We start from the raw sequence: 22,673 nt of genomic DNA on the forward strand, positions 1-22,673 counted from the left end.
AGGTCTATTGCAAATACTTCAAGTCACAGGCACACAGTGATTACAGTCAACCTAAATTTGCAGACAACCAAGAAAGAGATCTGCTTAACACAGTAATAAATAACACAGATGTCTGCCTAAAAGTAGTGGACTGCAATTGCACATATGAAGATAAAAAATTCTTTATGTAAGATCCTTCTGCTGTTATTCACATGTGCTGCTATGAATTTCCTTTTTCAATTATTTCATGAAATGAGGATCAAATTTTTGCAGGTACTTCCCAAATCCTAAATTTTACTTACACAGATTCTTACTGGTTTTGCTTTTAACAAAATATAGAACACTAGGCTAAACAATACAGCTGAGCAGGTAGTAAACGTGACTTTTCAGCACGGTATAATCTTGAAAAGGACATCTTCTCAAGGGCTGGCATGTTTTGTCAGATTTAGTGCATCTACCGAATGTTATCAGATCTAAAATGCTATGTTCTGCACCTAATCTTTAATATGTTTGTCCAGTGTTATTTTTATGTGTGACTGAACCATTCCAGTGAAATAGAAACTGTTCACCTTAAGAAAACTGCATTTTTTTTAAATGAAAAATGCATCCTCAATGATATTTTGCGCTCTGGTGGTTCCTGTCAAATTACAATACACGAACAAGACACATGGGCCAAAGTCAGGTCTTCCTTGCAGACATAATTTCTTTCTCCTACACATAGTCAGAATCCAGGTACAAGAACTCAAAGGGTGCTATTAGTGAGAACTTCCATTAGCCTAGTTAGAAGTCTTTTTACCACTGACCTCAGTGAACAAACCTTTAACTTTACAGCAGTAGGGGTTATGGGTACATCCCCATTAGTGTTTTGGCTCAAGAATGGATTTTTTTTTTGTAAACAAGTCCCGCAGCTGTCCCCACTTATGGAGATGTGGTTTGCATCATGTTTTTCAGACTGCACAACATGAATTCCTTTCCAATTAAGTTAAATGGGAAGTATGCTCCAGGAGTGATCCTACTGCACTCCAACTGCTAATGGATGTTCAGTCCATTGCATTGGGCAAGACTGAGTCCAGAGTAAGTCCCTGAAGTAAATACTGCATGAACAGCAAATTATTAGCACCAAGTATTTAAGTCTACTGATCAATTTCTATTGTGCTAACACTGCCTTCTAATGTATGTGTAGTCATACCACTCTTCTGCTTAACTCTGGACTACATCTCCAGAGTTTACATTTCAAAAATACCAAGGGAGCAGATTCTCTGTAGATTTCAAAGGAGGGTTTGAACAGGGCAGCTCTCAGCCCACTGTTGTCCGTTTTTCATAGTGTGAGGTGATCATCCGTCTATGCAGCATACACAGTAGGCACACAGTATTACATACCAAGCTAGGATTTCTCCAGTACTTTGGTGAAATAAGGTTAGTTGAAAATTGCTTGCTATCACAGAAGAAACTATACTTCACATGCACCAATGTAGTAATATTTGAGGATTTTAAGGATAGTTTCCATTGCATTTGCAAAATATTTTGTAATAGAATATTTTTGCTGATATCTATCACTTCTTTCAGATACAGAACTTTTTTTGGGTACTTTTAAAGGTATTGGATTGACCTAATGCAACAATAAAATCTAGTATCTAAAACCAAACATACTGCTAAGGTGGCATACTTTAAAAATAATTATTTCTTGTATAAAACTATCACTTCATAAGAACCTTTTAATGCCAATTTTATCCATATGAAGCGGAAAACTTTAGATCATATTTCCTAGATAACATATTAATTTGAAATATAAAGGAAATATAAACTATTATTTAAATAACTAATTGGATACAATTACATAATCAAGAGTGTGAAAAGAATCCTTACCGAACAGCAGTATACACCTCTGTTGGGGTCGATGTAGCTTGAGTTACGATGACTAGGCCGCTTAAGCAAAACAGTTAGCATAACTGAACAGGCCGCTGCAAAGGACAGCTAAGAATAACAATTGAGAAAGTTCTGATAGTGCACATGATGTGGGTTAGCAAAAACCAGATGTGTTCAGGGACGTGGAGGTGGTCTGTTGCTATTAGTGTTAGTGCATAGTTACCAATCATAAGGGAATACAGGGTGCGTGAACAGCGCGTGATTTATGTCTGTAGCCTATCCGAATAAGCGTGATCGCATGTGCAGATACGAAAAATGTATATAACCACGCAAGCAGACTAATAAATCGAACTGACTGTGCATTGTATCAGTGTGTGAGAGTCATTCCTGTCCCTGCATGGATGCTGAAACTCGGCACACCTCAAAAAAAAATAACCATATAAGCCTGGACTTCAACCACAGACAGTCATCTTACTGATTTGCTATATGCAAACCGTGTACACATCCACTTCTTTCCTGTCTCTCCTTCCTGTTCATAGGCCCAGATAGCTGAATTGGTGCCCAGATGAATCTCCTTACGGAACCAGTGGGGTCATCTGCCAGGGCTCTCTAGGGTGGTTGCTCTTTCCAGACATGCTGTGACACAGCCTTGCCTGAGTTAGCAATTGCTTGCTGCTAGCCTTCCATGCTTTGCTTCCCATAATACAAATAGTGTCTAAAACCTAATTTAAGTTCAAATTTAAAGAATGCCAAGCTTTTGTATCAGAACAAATATGTATAGCAAAAACCAGGTTAGTACTATTGCGTACTAAGCAGGTGACTAAAACAGACCCATCCCATGGTCTAGTGCAAACATTTATAAATATCATATTTCATATCAGCTAGCCTTTAATACAGGTCTTGTAGTGTAATAACAATTAATGACACCAATAATATTATTAGTGGCGCCAATATTTAATGTGATACCTGCAAAGACAACAAAAACAAGCAGCAGAAGTTCGGAATAAGATCCATATTTCTACCTCTCAAAACACTGCTTTGAAACACTAAAAGGGGTGTCATAAAAGCTTCTACGTGTGCTCTTTTGTTTTTCCTCAAAATAAAACAGTTGCATACACATATGTATATCACTAAAGAATATCCATATTATCAAATATCCAGATATAATATCCAATATATGTTAACAAACAATGACTATACACTGACTACTATCAGCACACATCAAACCTGGACACAACAGCATCTGAAACACAGGCTTTCAGATTTTGAAAGGTAGAAAATTTTTAGCTGTAAGAAGGTGGCTCCAGCAGAGTGTCAGTGGCACTTCCAACAGAGAAGATAGTGACAACAGATTTACAGACTGAAACTTCATTTAGTTTACTATTTGGTTTCACACCTTTAAAAGGAAGTGAATTTACAACGACCTGAATTAGCTCTGACTGTAGTAGGAAAATGTTCTTAGTGTTTCTATTGGGAAGCTTTCTTCATTTTCCACCCTAAGAGCGTGATTCCCTTGTTTTGTGGCCTATATATCACAAACATGTGACAGATGGCACTGACTGGCCTTGCATACTAAGGAGAAAGAACTGTGAAAAACTGCTGTTGGTAAATACACCAAACATACCTCGTGCTGCCTATTTCCTAAAAAAACACCTTCTGGAATTTGTTCCAAACACCAGAAAAATGTGAAAATCCAACCCATACAAAACACATTTTATAATCATTCAGCTATTTCTGCTGACTTCGGAATCTTGTCAAAATCAGTGATGAAGTAAGCGAATCTAGTTATACCCAGTCCTTTGCAGATACAGTGTTCACTCCAGTTTATTACGTTATTAGAAGAATGACTGAATATCACATCTGCCTCAAGCAGATTACTCAGTTTCAGTGAAGCCTACAGAGCTATTAAACTGACAAAGTGGGCAACATAAACAGTTCACCTCTTGCAATTAAAATGTCATAAAGGCAGTTCTCAGGACAACTTAAACCACCACATTTATTTTCTTAGGATTCCTTTGAATCACAAGGAACTAAAATAACCACTCTACATCCACTGAAGGAATGCACATCCCAAACAACATCTTACGACTTCTGTACATTAAATCCCCAAACAGGCATTTCTTCTCTTGGGAGAGAAAAAAAAAGGCAGATATCGTTAGAGCAGTGATAATGTTGATAGTGAAGAAGTCTGGGGCTAGGGGGAATGAAGTTTCACAAAAGCAATATATATAGCTGTTAGTGACAATCAAAAGGCAACTCATTGACAATTCCAAATGTTTTTTACAACCATCCAATTTATTAAAGGTTCATGGATTTAGAAATTACTGTTTAAAGAGAGAGTCTATCTCACTCAGCTTTGTAATTTTTCAAGATAAGCTCTCTCCACAAGCAATACCTGTCTGAACAAGAAGTGTTCGCGTTAATTTTAATACATTTGATTCATATTAGTTTTCAAGACTTTAGATTATCTGCTTTAGCTGCATCCCTCTGAAGAAATTCAAGTCAGGTTGTAATCCAGTATTTTGAGACAACATTATTTTTAAAAAAATCATTGTTACTTTTTCAAAACTATTGTTTTTAGCACCCTATTACAGGCCAAAGTTGGGGTTGTTTTTTTCCCTTCAAAGCAAGCATGCAAAAGAGTATTCTTTACCATAAACCATTGCTATAAAAGCACTATCTCTAGCCTGCTCAGCATCCCTCCAAGATGTCTCCCATACCTCAGAATTATTGACCATAATCATTCCACATTTTAACTCGGAAAGAAAATCACAAATTTGAGAAAAATTATTTAACTGCCTGGCATTTAAGGAATTATAAAACCAGCTGCAAAACTTGATCTTTGTTTTAAAAACTGTAACTATTTACTACTTACTAGTATTTCCAAAGCAGATATGAACTGCTGCTGTTATATATTATTTGAACTCAGATAACAGCCTGGGGAGCTGGAATCAGTGACCACATCCACTTTGCATGGCCAGCACTCAGACCCCCTCTTCTGACCCATGGGGCTGCTGCTCTTGGCTGAACCCCCAAGCGTGGAGCCCTCCAAAGGGACCTGAAGGCCTACCTCAGGCTGGTAATTAATTCATCTCTCCCTAAACATCAGGACATCAGGTGGGATGAGGGCTCCCCATGGGGCAGCCAGGGACCATCCCAGGACCCCGGCCAGGGAGTGGGGCAGCCGTGGGACAGCCGTGGGGAAACAAGGGCTGCCCCAGCCCCTTGGCCCAATAAGTCCACGGTAAGGGGCTAAGAACCCCAGGCTGGACCATGGGCAGGTTGAGGGGATGGCCCAGGGGAGGCCAGGCAGGGACAGTCAGGGCTGTTGATGCCCTCAGGGACATTGACATGGACATTTCTGGATGGCTTTGTTGGATGTAGGTACTTGGGCTTTTATTTTAGGCAATTAAAGAGTGTTTCAGATCTTGTTTATGCCCTCATTATGCCCTACTTTCTCTACAGGAGTCTGCTGCTTCTTTTAAAATGCAATGAGCAGCTATATTGACAAAGATAAAAGATACAGGGTGGGTTGTGAGTCATATTGTTTGAGTTCAGACCAAACACTGTTGTGGGCACAGTAAAAAAAGCCCTTATCTCCTACCACCCACGTAAGTAGCTCTCCAACAGTGATTGATTTTTATTCTGAATGACGTTTGAAATCCACCGTGCTAATAAAAATACAAACAAAAACGGTAAGCATGATTAAATAGAATCTAACACACTTCACTGCAACATCTGCCTGTGACACTTATCACAGAAGGACGGACTCCAGGTCAGCCTAAGACACTTTACAGCACTAGAAGTATTAAGAGCCAAATGTCTTAAATAACCTCAAAAAAGTATCATTTAATAGGGCACACTGCTAGATTTTTTTTTAATTCTTATTATTTCTAATCAGAACAATAAGCAACTAGGTTTTATTTCTATTTCAATATGGATAGTTTTAAGAACTTAGGCACTGCACTTCTTGTTTCTACTTTTTTTTTTTTCCCCCCACTCTTTGGCCTCTCAAAGCAGTATAATTACCACAGGGCTTTTGTACTGCCAACTATCAATCAATAGTTGTAACAAAATATCAAGCATATTGTTCTCCCTACAAAACTAGTTTTAAAACCAGAGTAATATCTACTTAAGCAGGTAGAAATTTAACACATACATATTTCAAGAATCACACATTTTATCCAGCTAAAAGCAATGACTCATTTGCTTTTAGTCAAAATATTTTCTCCTCCTCCCTTTAAGATACAATTTTAACTGAATAAACTGAAATTTTGATTCCAGTAGGTCTGCCAAGGGAAGAATTGTGTTTACTGTATCTTTAAGTAAACAAAAAACAAACAAATCAAAAAGCTACTACCTAAGCCAAACAATTAAATGTCAAGAAAAAAACCTCACTTTTACAGTTCCTTAATCATTTCCAGTGAATCATATGCATTTGAACTATGTCTCCTGACTGATATTTTCAATTAAGTACTTGTCAGAGGGAAGCTGCAAAATTTGCTATAAAGAGAAAGCATCGATTTGTGGCTGTTCTGCACTAATGGCTTCCTAGGGACTAATAAAATAACTTAGAGCCTTATAAAATGACTGATCTCTCATTCAGGATAACAATGAACCTTAGCTGCCAAGTCAAGTCAGACCCATTATTCTAAACGACAATCCAAAAAAGGCAAAGCAAAAGTCATATACTTCCCATCAACCCAATACATTATTATACAAGAACATCTAAATTACTCAGTCCTAAGAAGAAATCTGGATATGGCATCGCAGTGACATACTTATTTGGTATATTCTCCCTTCTGGCTGCTAATTCCACAAACAATAGCGCAAATGTTCACAGAGAAGCTTTGGAAAGAGTGTTGATAATATAGGGCTACACAAATTAGGAGATGTAAGATTCTGTTTCTAATTATTATGAAAACAGTGGTACCATGTCCGATAAAACACATCTTGTTCATTTTCCTGTCTCAAACAATGGATATAAAAAAGTAAGAGCAGGCATGTTGGTAAGATAACCCCCAACGCTATTCCAGCCTCTGGGACTTCCTGAGCTGGGTAAGTCTGTATGCCATTAGAAACCATCAATGGATTTGAATTCCAAGATTATCCGGTCTTCTGTTGAACCCATATAAGATTCTGGCATCCACAATACTCAATTAGCTTCACAGGTCTGCTATACAACAATTGAAGAACCATCACTTGTTCCTTCTGAACCTGGTCCCTACTTGTTTGCTCTGATACCTCTAACCTCTTGTACTGGAAGAGAAATACAATCTGAACTTGCTCACCTTATTCATAACATTGTGAATTCATAGACCTCTAGCCCAACAGCTCTTTATCACTCTCTCTAGAATGAAGAGTCCTACTATACTCAATTTTTAACCGTATAGCCTCTGTTGTATAACTCTAATCATCCTTGTTTGCCTTCTTTGTGGCACCAATATTGTACACAGTACTAATGATATGGATGAAAGATTAATTTATACGATGGCATAAGTATGTTCTCTGTTTCTACATGATTTTCCCAGTAGTTCCTGGTACTTGATTTGCTTCTTGACCACTGCTAAGCACTGAGCCAGCACTATCATGGAAATATCCATCATAAGAGGTCAATATTTTGATGGATGATCAAATCACTTCTCAAAAAAACATTCATGAAAGAAGAGGCATGCAGATTTGAGGATACCATTCTTCAGCTTTAGTTACAATCATTAGCAGCCAGATAAGAATTTGGATTTCAAATATCTAAGAAAATCATGTTTTAAAGAGACAATAATGTTAGAAAATATGTATTTTAATTTCAGGTTACAGTAAGATACTTTATTAAATGTAATTAATTTACCAAAAGGAAGGAGACACTCAACAAAACAAATGCCTTCCAGAAATAGGTTTTCAGGAGTAGCAAAGCCTGAAACCTTCAAAACAGATGAATTCTAGGAAAACCAGAGGCAACAGAGTTTTGACATTTCAAGTCTCAGGGTTTTCCGTAACTCTTCAGCTACTTCTTTACTGCATTTATTCCCGGAACTAATCCGTTACTAGTTACACACTCCTGCTTTATCTATTTTGAGTATTGAGTTTGCTGGGGGGGTTTTTTACACATCAGCAAAGAAATTATCACAGGATTCAAAGGAGAAAAGCAAGCATGGATGGAACAGTTTCATCAAGATTTTATGAAGAAATGTCTAGTAACAAAATATCAGCTCTGTCAAAATTTCATCTGCTGACCTTATCCAAATAATTCTTTCTATGATTTTCATTACAAGGTATTTTCTTGAATGAAATTTATATCCCCTGTGGAATTTTTCAGCAGTTTTAAAAGGAAACAATTAAGCTAAGCTAGTAACTTACATGGTAAAGACATCAATAACATCTCCTGCAGCTCTTGTCATCTCAAAGTAGGTTTGCAGAATGTTGACAGTTCCTGAAAGTGCTTCATGTCCACAACCACAGAATAGCGCGACTCCAGCATACAGCAGGATGGTAGCAATCAAAGATGCGTAGGGAATACCTCCCAGACATTTGATGCAACACTCAAAGCACCCTACAAGAAAATAAAATTGTGTGTTAATATATCATATCAAGAAAGCTTTTACTCTTGAGAAACACTCTGAAAATTGAAGACTGCAGGCCAAAGAGAGATTAGGCCAAGTATAACAATCCATAATGTCAGAAAATCTGTGAAAGGACACGGGTTCACTCAACTTCTGAGTTTTCTCAGTTGCTACTTGACCTATTAAATGCAGACATGCCATGTGATTAATGTGAAATGTTAAACAGTCAATTCCTTGTACAGTTTTATGTTTTTATTCAGAGCAGGTTACAATGTCAATCCTCGGTTACACCTATACTCACACTTTCTGTTGCTCACCTATCAGATTACTGAGGCAGATCCTCAATAATGGTAAAACCAGAGAAAGAGGATACTCCTTCCATCACCATAGGTTTATTCCATTTTTTTCACCTGTACATTGCTGACAACAGAACTGTTCCTCCCCACAGCACCAATTCTTTGCACATCACTCAAATACCTCACAAGAATAAATGAAGATATCCACTAAAAAGACACAGAATTAGAAACAACTACAGAAGCTGAATTGTCTCTCAATATATTTTACCCCGTGCAACATTTGTTTCTTAAGTGAGGGCAATTGCTCTTGAATTATACAAGGCCAATCTTTTGTCTAGCCATCAGGGTGTCTAAACCAATGCTCAGTTCCACAACAAACCCTTTCCCCAGCAAGGGTGCGCCAGTTTCTGGCTACCTTGCCTAGTTTGTCAAGTTTCATGAATGCAGCATCTCTGACTCTCCCAAATCTCACCACTCCCATAAGGATTTTTACTCCCTGTAGAGCCCTCCCTATTGCCTTCTGGAAGGACAGAGAAGATAGGAAACACTGGCTGACAGAAGGCAAACATGCATTGACTCAGTAGCCAGAAGTCTTATGTCTTCCGAAGCACTACCAGTTTATGCCACAAAGGATTTGGACAGAAAACACAGTGAGGCCTATAAATTTTCAGTGCTTATATAGACACTAGCCAATTACAAATTACTTACGAGGTGTTCAACAGATGTGAGTCAATATACTTTAGCATGCTCCAAAAGCTTTAGGCTATGCTAAATCGTAGGAATACCAGAGATCTAATAAAAGAAGAAAAAAAAAAGGCACAAAAAAGCCATTCTTTAAAGAAAGTATGTTCATTTTTCTTAAAGTATTTGTAGTCTCTATATGTAATTTTGTATTTTGTCCTTTAAGTTAGTAAGTTCTTATTTCCCTTAGCCTGGATAACCAAAGTAGTAATTTCCTCTGTTGGTTCAAACATGCATTTTCTGCTTTTAATGAACAAATACCAATCTGTCATATATATATATATATAAAATATATATATATGTTTATCAACTATTTATACCCAAGATTCTCTGAAGAGAACAGTTTAAGTCACTTTTAAATATACACACATTTCAGTTAAATAGAAAGCTCTACTGATATTTTGTGAATTAAGGTACTACAAAAAGGAGTATTTAAACTGCTGGATAATTCCTGTAAGAAAAATATAAATGAATATACTGAACATATACAAGACAAATAGACTTAAAATACTGGCAAAATTCCCAACTATGTATGCTAGTTGTATAAAAATTGAAAGAAAGATATAGCTTGAGACTACTTTTCATAGAATCATAGAATTGTTTACGTTGGACGAGACCTTCAAGATTATCAAGTCCAACCATTAACCTAACACCATCAATTCCACAACTAAACCATGTTCCCAAGCTCCGCATCTATACATCTTTTAAATACCTTAAGGGATGGTGCCTCAACCACTTCCCTGGGTAGCCTGTTGCAATGATTTACAACTCTTTCAGGAAAGAAATTTTTCCTAATATCTAATCTAAACCTCCCCTGATGCAACTTTAAGCCACTTCTCCTTGTCCTACTGCCTGTTACTTTAGAGAAGAGACCAACACCCACCTTGCTACAACTTCCTTTCAGGTAGTTGTAGAGAGCAATAAAGTCCCCCTCAGCCTCCTCTTCTCCAGGCTAAACAGCCCCAGTTCCCTCAGCCGCTCCTCGTAAGACTTGTTCTCTAGACCCCTCACCAGCCTGGATGCCTTTCTTCTTAACACGCTCCAGCACCTCAATGTCTTTCTTGTATTGAGGGGCCCAAAGCTGAACACAGTAGTCCAGATGCGGCCTCACCAGTGCCGAGTACAGGGGCGTGATCACCTCCCTACTCCTGCTGGCCACACTATTCCTGATACAAGCCAGCATCCACTGCTGGCTCACATTCATCTGGCTGTCGACCGGCACCCCCGGGTCCTTTTCTGTTGGTCAGCTTTCCAGCCACTCCTCCCCAAGCCTGTAGCATTGCATGGGGCGGTTGTGACCCAAGGGCAGGACCTGGCATCTGGTCTTGTTGAAACTCGTATGTTTGGCCCATCAATCCAGTCTATCCAGATTGCTCTGCAAAGCCTTCCTACTGTCAAGTAGATCAACACTCCCATCCAACTTGGTGTCATCTGCAAACTTACTGAGGGTGTACTCGATCCCCTCATCCAGATCATTGATAAAAACATTAAACAGAGCTGGCCCCAATGCTGAGCCCTGGGGGATACCACTCATGACCAGCTGCCGGCTGGATTTCATTCCTTTCACCACCACTCTTTGGGCCCAGCCATCCAGCCAGATTTTTACCCAGCAAACTGTACACTGGTCCAAGCCATGAGAAGCCAGTTTCCCCAGGAGAATGCTGTGGGAAACAGTGTCAAAAATTTTGCTAAAGGGTGCCAAAGACTTTGCTAAATGGTGTCAAAGACTTTGCTAAAGTCTAGGTAGACAACATCCACAGCCTTTCCCTCATCCACTAAGCGGGTCATGATGTCATACAAGGGGATCAGGTTAGTCCAGCAGGACCCGCCTTTCATAAACCCATGTTGACTGGGCCTGATCCCCTGGTTTTCCTGTCTGTGCTGCATGATGGCACACAAGATGATCTGCTCCATAACCTCCCCTGGCACCAAGGTCAGCCTGACAGGGTTGTAGCTCCTGCGATCCTCCTTCCAGTTCTTCTTGTAGATGGGCGTCACATTTGCTAACTTCCAGTCAACTGAGACCTCCCCAGTTAGACAAGACTTCTGATAGATGATGGAAAGTTTCTTGGCAAGCACCCTTGGGTGGATCCCTTCCAGATCCATAGAGTTGTGTGTGTCTATGTGGCACAACAGGTCATTGGCCAATTCCCCTTGGATTTTGGGGGTTTTCTTCTAATCCCCATCCCTATCAGGGGGCTGGGTGTCTGTAGAAGAACTTGTCTTATTGTTAAAGACTGAAGCAAAGAAGGCTGAGGTACCTCAGCCTTTTCCTCACCGTTTGTCACTGTTTCACCCCGCATCTAATAGATGATGGAGATTTTGTTCAAGGACAAATAAGTACGTCACAGCCAACTGTAAAATACCATATGTAAAAGGTACAAATTCATATACTTAACTGCTGCCAATGTCTTATGAAGTAACTTTTGTACAAGTCACCCACCTCCAGCAGTCATCGCACGGGTGTAACACCTGCCACCCTTCCAACGCTTTGGTAACAGCATTTTAATTTTTTTTCCTCTCTGAGCCCATTCAACACTGGTTGAAGGATATATCCATCTTGCAATTCATGTCATCCTACGGGACAGACAGTAGGTAGCTTTGCTATTCAGCAGCACAGAGATTTGAATGTCCAGTGATCACTTTGTGTCTTCAGTGATTATTAGACTCTGGGGGTTTACACCCAGGAAGTCTGTGGGCTTTCCATCAGTGGGAGGTCTTAGGAACAGACTAAGAAAACAGATAAATGCTTGTGGAGTGACTAGTTCTGCATGCAGATAAATACAGGAAATCTGTTAAAATTCCTTTAGTCCTGTTTTCTACAATTACCCTTAACAATAACTGTAGTTAAGTCCTCAGTGCTCAGAAGCCTACACAAATACTAGAAAATGATCCTCCGCTCCATAATCTACTGTCTAAAGGCATAAAAAAAAAAGAAATATTTATTGAAAATATGTACCTTGAACAAGGACTGCAGGGAAATACATAGCTGCCTGATATCAGAGTTTATCACAAAATGCCCATTGCCTTTTTCAGCATGGAGTAACAGCAGAAAAAGCCTGAGGAAAGTACTAACACTGTACACATCAGCATTATATGAAAAAGTAAAAAGAGGGGGAGAGATGACAGTAGAGTGATAATGGGAGTGATATATGAGGGCCTGTAAAATCAAAGATGAAAAAATAAGGTAGACAAATATTTATAGGGACACATGGAGTGTAGGGAGAGTGTTTCTTAATATTGCAATAGCTCGGGGCAGCGATGGAAAAGAGATTTTGTAAAGATTTCTTTTTCACCTGAGACAGGTGAAGTTGAAGGCAGAAAGTTAAAGAAATTACAACACAGGAACAAAAATAGCTCATAGTCTGAACTAGAAAAAAATCATTAAGGTCACACTCACATACAAGCACTGGATTTAACAGTATGAGTATTGTTATCTGGAAACAGCTGACTGTGTGCTATCTCCTGAAGCCGCTGCACCTCACCCACTAGGTCCAGGGAGAGTTGAGCACACACTCAGATGTCACAAACTATGCCAAAATCCAGGGTCAGTAATATTACCTTACCTTTATTATAGTGAAATAGTGTAATACAATAAAATAGAGTAACAGAGTAAAAACACCACCATACAATAATGGCAGATATAATAAGGTGCAATCTTATGAAAAATTTCATCAGAAACAAATCCCTGCTTTTTTCCAGTTGTTTTAAAGATTAAAAAATAACTGAAACTGATTTATAGTTTGTGAAGAAAAAGTGCTTTTGTTCCTTTCTCACTAAAACTGTTCATGCTTATAAGCCTTTGAGGGAAGATTTTAACAGTACCAATTTTACCAATTCTAGACTTTTTCATTCTTAGAAAAATTATTGGATAAAAATTCCTCCAACTACAGGGAATTTTCAGATAATCAGTTATTCTCAAGGCCTTGCTTGTTTGTTCAGCTCTTCCACAGGCCTACTACCTTTCTCACTACCTACTTCATGAGTAACTCTAGTTTTCAGTGTTGTCAAATCAATTCAAAACTAAAGAAAATCAGTGAATCAGGACTAAGATTTTAAAGTTGGTATCATACGTCACTCATACACCACAGAAGGTAATGTGCTGTAGGTAACATTTGCTCCAATTCTTTTCTTTCAGCTGTTCAGTATGTGAAAATAGCTGTTTAACAACAGCACGATAGAAGTGCTATTTTAACTTGCACAATGGTGTTGAACCACTGGTACAGAATGTAACTCAGCTGTGCAATGGGTGTAGAAGTCTGTCTGAGACAGGCAGTCATTCATGACTCTGAACACCATCTTCATCAGGCAGATAAAACATACAGCCACAGAAATAATTACTAGGAAAGATAGAAAAGATTGTATGCTCCTTTGATGTTTGTTTTCATCAGCAAATACAGGTTTGAGTACTTTTCAAACAGTTCACTCTGCACAATAAGCTTGCACAATAACCTTGTGCAATACAATTCAGCATTTACTGTTCTTATTTTACTTATGTTTACCAATATTTTCTCTCAGGTAGAAATCTAGATCTGCTGGGACCATGTATTTTTACATAAACCATAGGATGTAATCCAAAACAAATATTCTTCTTCATAGCTTTCAGTATGAAGAACTGTATTGTTCTTCTTTTTTATTTTATTAAAAATCATACCGTATAGAAAATGTTAATAATGAAATACATAGAAGATGACAAGACAAGGAATTTTATATTACACGGACAAATTAAAACTCAAAATATTGGCTATATTCAGCTATCAAAATAGTGCACTTTAACATTGCATTACATAGGTACACCTTCCAGTCAGCACAGAAAACTACCTCTGCTCCTCTTAGTACAATTATTACTGTATATGTCAGAAATACTCTTGATACAGCTACATAAACATCTGCTTTAAAAGGCTTGTAATGTGTTCCTTATACAGGCTAATCTGTGCGTAGCTCTTCCATTTTACACTGCTTATTTGGGTGCAAGTTTTCTAACGTATCTCCAAGTGCACCAGCCAAACAGAAGTTGACCTTGTCTCTTTATATGATCTCTTGTTTACATTAGGAAGACAAAAGATTTAGATCTAGAGCAGAAGCAGAAATTGTCCTTGTGATTTACACACTAATTGTGCATGCAAATTGCACTGCTGCAATCATTTCTTTGTGTGTTTGTGATGTATGAACTCATTCTCCTCAGTGCAGATCAGGACATACAACCAACTAATAAAGCACACAATCCATTTCTGGTTGATTCATTAAAAAGAAAAAAACCAAACAAAAGAGATTAAAGACCTACATCTCTTGCCACATAAGTCTGTGAAACTGAAGTTTAAACCAATGATATCGGAACCAGTTTCAGAATGCAATTATGCTATTGCCATTTACATAAACTGCTAAGAAAACCCATCCACCCCAGATTTCTATGGAAAAATTAACAAGGAGAAAATAAATATTTAAAAATATAAAAAATAAAAAATAAAAAATAAACAGAGAATACAAAAGGATTTTCTGGTATTGCTTTCTTCCTCCCTTACAATGCATTTTCAGCTAGAACATCTAGGATGATTAATCACAGATAACTACAAATCCAATGAATTACTGATTAATCACAGATTACTACATCTCCAATGCAAACAACCACCTCTGAAGATCATATAACACTTTGATGACACTTTTTCTTAACCAATTTTTCTTAAAGATTTTCCTATCTAATATTAGGAGACAGGACAGCAGACCCATGGAAAATGAAAGAGAACTACATAAACTTGAAATGGAAAACAAAGTAAGAAAACCTCCTGTGTCTCCCACACCTGGCTAGGCATACATTTTTTTATATCTATATTTGTAGTGCTTGTCACACAGTTTTCATGGCCAATCAACTCAAATACAGTTTCACAGACCACCATGAAACACACAGATTTAGTTCCAAATTTTACTAAGCTAGCCTGAGCCTCATGAAGTCAAGCTACTGTTACGTAATATTTTAATTGATGAATACATCCATCAAAACACATAGTACTGAACAAATGGCAATACAATGTACTCAGATCAACTACCAAAAACCCACAAATCATTCAATTTGTGGCATGACATCCTGATCTGATACGGTTCTTCAAGGCATCACAGCAGAGGAACAGACAGAAACAACCCAGCTCCATTGATACTGTCTCAAGTACGGAAGACAGACAAGACATTTGAGGTGTAGTTTAACCAAGCTGCAAATAAGAGGAATCAACATTTTGGAATTAATCAGCAGAGATCATCCTTGTACCGTGATCTGGAAAACCTGTTCCAGAAGTGCTGCAGACACACATGATTGCCCTCTAACCCTGTCCCAGGGTCATTCATGGGACACATACCCTCTCTGCTCCCACCCTCTATCATTATACAAGTTCTACTGGAAATTACAGGAAAACTTTCTCACTTTGCTATATCAAACACTGACAATTGAAGTACCTTTCTTAGTCTTGTTCAGGAGAAGACTCGTCCTTTAAATTAGCTTTCTATGAGAATATTTATTATTACAGAATTACCTACTGAGCAAGAAAATTTACTTTTACCACAGAATTAATTTGGAGATCCTGGCTGCTAAGACAGCAGTGGAAAAATAAAAAAAAATAACATCATATTTTGATAGAAGTATTATAAGCAACATGACTTGTAGAAGAGCAAGAATAACGCCCACAGAAAACCTCAAAAGGATTTTCAGGCAGAAGGACACTTAATTGCCAGAAAATGCAAAACAAATAGAAGATACCCTCTTACACATTAAATTCTGTATCATTACTGGATCTACTTTGACTTGTTATCTTCTCAGCGTGGCTGGATGTTAGCTAATCAGGAATCAGCTAATACCGAAAATCAAAACGTTATTCTTCAGGCCATCAAGTCATTCTGCAGTTAGTAATTGCATCAGTTGCTGCAGTCAGTATGGGACCAAGTCTAAAAGGAATTGTAAACAGACTTTTGCTTATTTAGATGCAGAATTTCTTGAACTAATTTGAAATATCTGAGATGGCACATTCTCACAATAACTGTAATCATGTTTGATAGTAAGAATCTCACTGGCCAAAATGACAAATTTAAGCAGTGGGGACACAGCCTGGTTATGCTGGATCTTGAGCGCAGCTCTCACAAACCCATCCTTTCATCAGATACCTGTCTTTATATTATCTTGCATAAAAAAGTTCCCAGAAACCACCTTTGTGCACTGGTTAGGATAACTTTGCTACCCAGAGGAATTATAAGAAGGCTCAATGTCTCAGCAACCCGCAACCAGAAACCGCTTTGTGAGCTCCCAGGTCTCCAAAACTCTCCCTCTGTAGAAATACAACTTCACACAACTCAGCCAATACCAAAAAATGAACAAAAGATTTACCTTTGCAACACCCATCCCAACTGACTGTGCTCTGACTTTCAGTCATAAAAAGAGTATGACTCAGTTATTTGAATGATATTGGGATTACCTCTCCATGGACGTGGAAAGTCCCCACATAGATAGGCCCCTCACACAGGCCAACAGAACAATCATATTGCAGCATAGAAATACACAATTTTCCATCATATTTACTACTATATTTTACCCTCAGGTTTCACACAAAAAAATTACAAAATCCTTAAAAGGTGTTTTGAAACAAAAATGAGAAGAAAAACTACGTAAGTATAATAAAGTGGTCTGAAAATGGAGCCTTAAGAGACTGCACAAACTGAATGTGTATGTGAAGAATCCTTTAGTAACAAAAGAACAACAATTTTATTGCCATCTTTAAGAGCTGGTGTTTTCTTCTGTGGCTAAATGCTGAAGTAGTTGAAATTGAAGCAGTAAAGGTCAAATATTTGGTCCTTCAGCATAATTTGAATTCCAGAAATATTTGGAAACTTGTCTGCAGTCATTAAAGCAAAAGGAAGAGTGGTCAAAAGGTAAGCAACCTAGCTTACTTCAGCTCAGTTCTAGCTACCATTGTTTTCTTAGCAGTCTCACAGAAATAAAATTGAAATAATCAACTGCTTATTTATTCTACCCGTACAAAATTAAGATTGTTCTGCACTTGTACTAGTAAAGTACAGACTTACAGATACATTGTTTTAAAAAGCCTTGATATAAACTAATTTTAGTTAATTCTTTGAGAAACTTCAACAAGAATATTTAGAATTATAAAACCAGATTATGTCAGTAGTCCAATTTAATCCAAATATCTCATGGAATAAAAGTATTTTTTTCTTTTAAGTTTGCAAAATCTCCTTGTAGCAGCACCAGTATTTGTTAAAACAGAAAATTGCACACTAAAGCATTTTTTTTCCAAAGGAAAAACTACTGACCCGCAAATTCAAAATTTACAAATTAATTTACAAATACTTTTCTTTGTTCTTAGTGCACATACAAATTGTGAAGTCCTTTCTGTTCATGATTATTTTCATTTAAAGTATGGAGATCTGTAGATTACGTGGCATTGTTATAAAACATAGTACATGACACAAAATCCCTCCTTCCCTTTCTCATATTGATACTCTTGTTCTGAGTAACGGGTAACAGTAACAATTAAACCTGAACAAGGGCAACAGAATTTGTAATTTTTGTACACTGCTGAAAATTAGCTATAATTTCTTCCATGACTTTTGCTTGTTTTTATCAAGCACGCAAAACTCCAGTTCAAACTGTAAATTTTAAAAACTGCATTCACTAGAAAAAAAAAACATAATTCAGAAAGCTCAATAATAATCCACCATGGTACCTTTTATATCAGCACCATCATGTAGATCTGCATTTTCATCGTGTGCCTTGAACACATTTCTTCAGTTATATTCAAGGTAATTAAAACTGAAATGGATTGCCTAAGCGGGTTCCAAATAATTCATAGTTTTAATGCACAGTAGTAATATGAACTACTCAGTCAAAGAGAAGAAATCTTATTTCAAAAAGCCTTCAATAGAATAACACTGAGCTACTCAAACAACCATATTTAGCAAATCCACCTGGCAGAGAGATCTATAATTTATGTGTTACCATCACCTGGTATAACAAACTTTCAAAGCCAAACTAAAGACATGTTTTATATCTAAGCTAACTTATATTAAAAATCAGTTTTCAACTAAGTTTAAAGACACATCCTACAAAAATAAACATGGTTTTAATTCTCCTCAAAGCACACAGCATGGCAACTTAAACAGCAAGTGAGAGGAGGCCCTCTCTTTCTCCTAGATTAGGAGTCAGGTGTATGTTCAAACAAACATGCTTATGTTTTGTTCCATCCTTCTTAACTGCACTGAAATCTGGGGGGAAAAAAAAGGGCTACCTACAGCCTCTTTTCCTGAGTAACTGACACACAGCTGGATATGGATAAATATACACACACACACACACACATATATATATATATATATATGCACACATTTCTTTTATCGTGTCTGGCATGGAACACAATGAAATTAAAAATTTATCTGTGGAATATAACTAAGAAAGAAAATCTGAATTAACCACCACATAGAACAATTTCATCCCTTGTTTTATTGGTCATACTTCAGCAATTCTCAGTGGTGGGAGTACAAATAATCATATTCTGTCATGCTGGACTGTACTCTTCTATCAATGACCAAATAGCTTGTTGACTTCCTCCGACACACCAAAGTATTCTGCCAAAGTATCTGTTGAACTTGGATAACTATCTAATGAATGGTGAGAACTGCTAGATATCATACATTATCAAAAGAGCACTGTGAAGCAATCCACCTGATTAGTGCCTTTCAGCAGAATGCAGATCTAAGCTATTGTGACAGCAGAAAATCAGTGGCTTGGCAGTAAAGTCTCCTCATGAGTCATGACCAAAGGTCTAGATTTCATGTAGCAAAGGTACGTTCCAAGCCATGGCGGAGGCTGCACAACATCCCAAAGAGCTGCTTTGCATTTCTTTCCTACTCCATAACTCCCAACAACACAGGGAAGCTGTCTTGGACTGACTGGAACTACTTTTTTAAAGAAAAATGCCTCATTCTCTTTGCCAGTCACACAGGAAACTAGCCTTTTCACTTTTTTTTTCTTTCATCATCTTCTTTGATAGACAGGTAAATGATCATCCTGCGTGCTGTATGCTGCCTTTAACATATCAGTGTCACCTTTCCCAGCCCTGTCAATTGTAATTCTAGCAAAGAACTAATTTAAGAAAAAGCTCCTGGCTGCACATCTCACTGCTTGTCAAAGAAATTGGCTCAGTTACTATTTAGGTGCCTACACAAGGCTCTATTTAGTAAGGTATCGAGCATGTGCTTGACTGCAAACATGTGGCTTGTCTCATCAACTTAAAATCAAATCAACAGTGTAACTTTAATAAAATATGCAGAATGTGAGGTGGATAGAATGAACTAGGTTACATCACACCACATTCCTTTTCAAATTGTACTGCCTCACCCTATACCTGAACTCATTGTTTTCTTGGGTAAACATCTATGAAAACATTGAACTTCCACTATTATAACTGAGAGGAAACAGTAGTAGTTTAGGGATGTTTTTAGGTCAATATCTTTCTTTTTTTTATGCTTTTTTTACTACTTGGTGTATGAAGCCCCTTATAAAACACTTCCCATCTCCTTGCACTTTTGTCCCTGACAGCCACCATCTTGCTGTTGTTCCTTAAGCCTGCTGATATTGTTTGACAGTTGTATTGTGGAAGTAGCTGCAAAACCTATTAAGAATCAGGTCCTAGCTGGCTGTGCTATAGAAGGAACAATTATAAAAGTGGACACAATGTGGCTTGGACTTTTCTCACCAAATTTTAGACCCCAGTGCACATGACACCTTCATTGTTTCACTTTTGTATAAAAAACTTTACATAAGTGATAGTTAAAAATGCCCATGCTGGTTTTGTTTATCCAGGTCCAAGTGGGTAGTGTTTCTGATGAGAGAGGAACCGATTATTAAGAGAAAACCTTGGAAGGGGGATCTATACGTGCTTGAGATGATTCTCTCTTTTTACAGGTACTGTTATAGTTTGCAATGTAAACCAACGCAACTTTCCAGATAAAGTATTAATTCATATATGATGTGTATATAAATGCAAAAACTTACACATTCACACCTTTGAAAAACTACAAACACAAATGAATACTCCTATTTGTGGGACATTGATGATTATGACAATGTACAGAAAACTGTGTTGTGATTAGCTGTTCTATATTCTTCAGTACATTAGGTTTATTGCTGTTTAATGAGACAAATCTTAATCTAGCAGTTGATAAGTATTAAAGTTACTGACACAGAGCAGTCACTGCCTGAAATACAAATCAGTCAGGCATAACCCAGTCAATCTTTGTAATCTTAAAAAAAAAAATGCTGGCTGATTTAACACAGACAATGTTTGTCAGCTTCAAAATCCCTCTAAAGCTAAGAAGACAGGAATGAAACAAACTAGCTGTACAAACATGATACAAATAAAAGAGGAATTTGGTCAATTAATGCAGACAGTTTGCCAGTTACATGTACTTCATATATCATGTATCTAACATTTGTACACTAAACAAATTACCAACTCATTATTGTTAATAAATAGGTTATAAGCATGTTATAAGTACCAATAACGAACTGATGATGATTGGAACTATTACAGATATTTAGAATGATGATTTTGATCTGCTGGAAACAGTAACAGCCTGTAAGAACACTAATCCTCTGCAACCTTTAGTACTTATAAAGAATATCACAATGCCATGGATCGTAAACTAGAAAATAAATATTCTTGTCCTCCCTCTCACCTAGAGTTCATAGAAACAATTATTCAGTCCTTCTCCTCAGCCTTGAACAGAGCTATTTCTCCCAAATGGAAAACTACTATGAAGCATGTACTGAAATGTAAGTCTGCAGTAATTTTTTTTTTTCTCATTCACAAATAGGCTGAGTTACACTGGGCTTTAAGCCACGTCTTTTTTCTTTTTTTAGTGCATTATCCAAATCTTGCAAACTCAGAGAACACTCCTCTGTGAATCTTCTGTGCACTCATCTGTTTAATTGGAATGTTCTACAAACCTCTTGCATATTTAAAAGGTATTTACAGTTTTAAACATTCTGATTTTAGAGAAGATAGCATCCTCCTTTTTTCAGGTGGTGGAACAGAGAAACAAAGAGGTTATTTGCCAAGTGACTTTTCAGTTTGGTACCCAAAGTAACGTTAATATGCTTTCTCAGAATATTTACATTTATATAGCTCTTTATATAACCAAAACACACTTTACTGTTGTTTTTTTCCAGTTGTGCATACTTAACATTCAGAAATAACAAATATGCAGTTACAGGTAAGTTGTGAATACTTTGATATCGGGAATTGTCCAGCAGCTGTGCGGGACACAGCAGCAAGAACTATATGAATAAAATACCAAATATTCAGCTGCCTTAAATAACCTCTTTTGCCTTACAAATCTTTCCACTGATGAAGCAGATAGGTTGTGTAGGTTGCACAGCTGTTAGCTGGTAGCAGTGGAATTCTAGAACTCAAAATTCCTGGGCTCTTGGATATGGTAGCAATTAAAACTTTCTTTTACTTGGCCTTACATAGCTCTTACTCTTTATTCTACATCATATGCAACTTCTGATCCTATGTCCTCCTGTTTTACATCATTTTTATCTCAAAAGCCTGTCTTTGACTTTATTTGCTCCCTTTACCCTCAGGCTGTCTTCAACCTGGCTACTCTTACTCCCTTGAAAACCTATTTGTCTGAGAAACAATTCAAGCAGATAATCTTGCTCATTCTCTTCAAAGCTGGGAGAGAGCAAGCTCATCTGCTCTGGGGGATGAGCAATGGGAATGCAGTGTTGACTCCCTCTTCTCCCTTCATCCTTTTTCTAACTATCTAATTCCACTAGCCCTCTTCAAGGCACAAGAGATGCTGGTCAAACTAAGGAAGAAGAGGGAACTGCACAGAGTGGAAGCAGGGACTGGCTTCCTGGGAAGAGTATAGGGAAGCTGCCCGGTTGTGTAGGGATGGCGTCAGGAAGGCCAAGGCACAGCTGGAGCTGAACTTCGCAAGGGATGCGAAAAATAACAAGAAGGGCTTCTACAGGTATGTCAGCTGGAAAAAGATGGTCAAAGCGTGCCCCCACTCATGAGCGAGACCCACAAACTGGAAACAGCAGATGAGGAGAAAGCTGAGGTACTCCACAACTTTTTTGCCTCAGTCTTCACTGACAACCTCTCTCCTCACCCCTCCTGAGTCGATGGATGGCATGAAGGAGACCAGGAGGGTAAAATCCCTCCAGTTGTAA

At 37.7% G+C, this 22,673-nt stretch overlaps 1 protein-coding gene across 1 annotated transcript in view; it reads right to left on the reverse strand.

Moving 5' to 3' along the window:
* Window positions 1-22,673, reverse strand: part of GPM6A (glycoprotein M6A) — a 131,690-nt gene that overhangs the window by 34,493 nt on the left and 74,524 nt on the right. Inside the window, exon 2 of the mRNA XM_009938970.2 lies at window positions 8,200-8,392. Coding sequence (XP_009937272.1) covers window positions 8,200-8,392 — 193 coding nt within the window. The remainder of the gene's footprint in view (window positions 1-8,199; window positions 8,393-22,673) is intronic.

Source organism: Opisthocomus hoazin, chromosome 5 (assembly GCF_030867145.1).
Source record: "Opisthocomus hoazin isolate bOpiHoa1 chromosome 5, bOpiHoa1.hap1, whole genome shotgun sequence".
NCBI lineage: Eukaryota > Metazoa > Chordata > Aves > Opisthocomiformes > Opisthocomidae > Opisthocomus > Opisthocomus hoazin.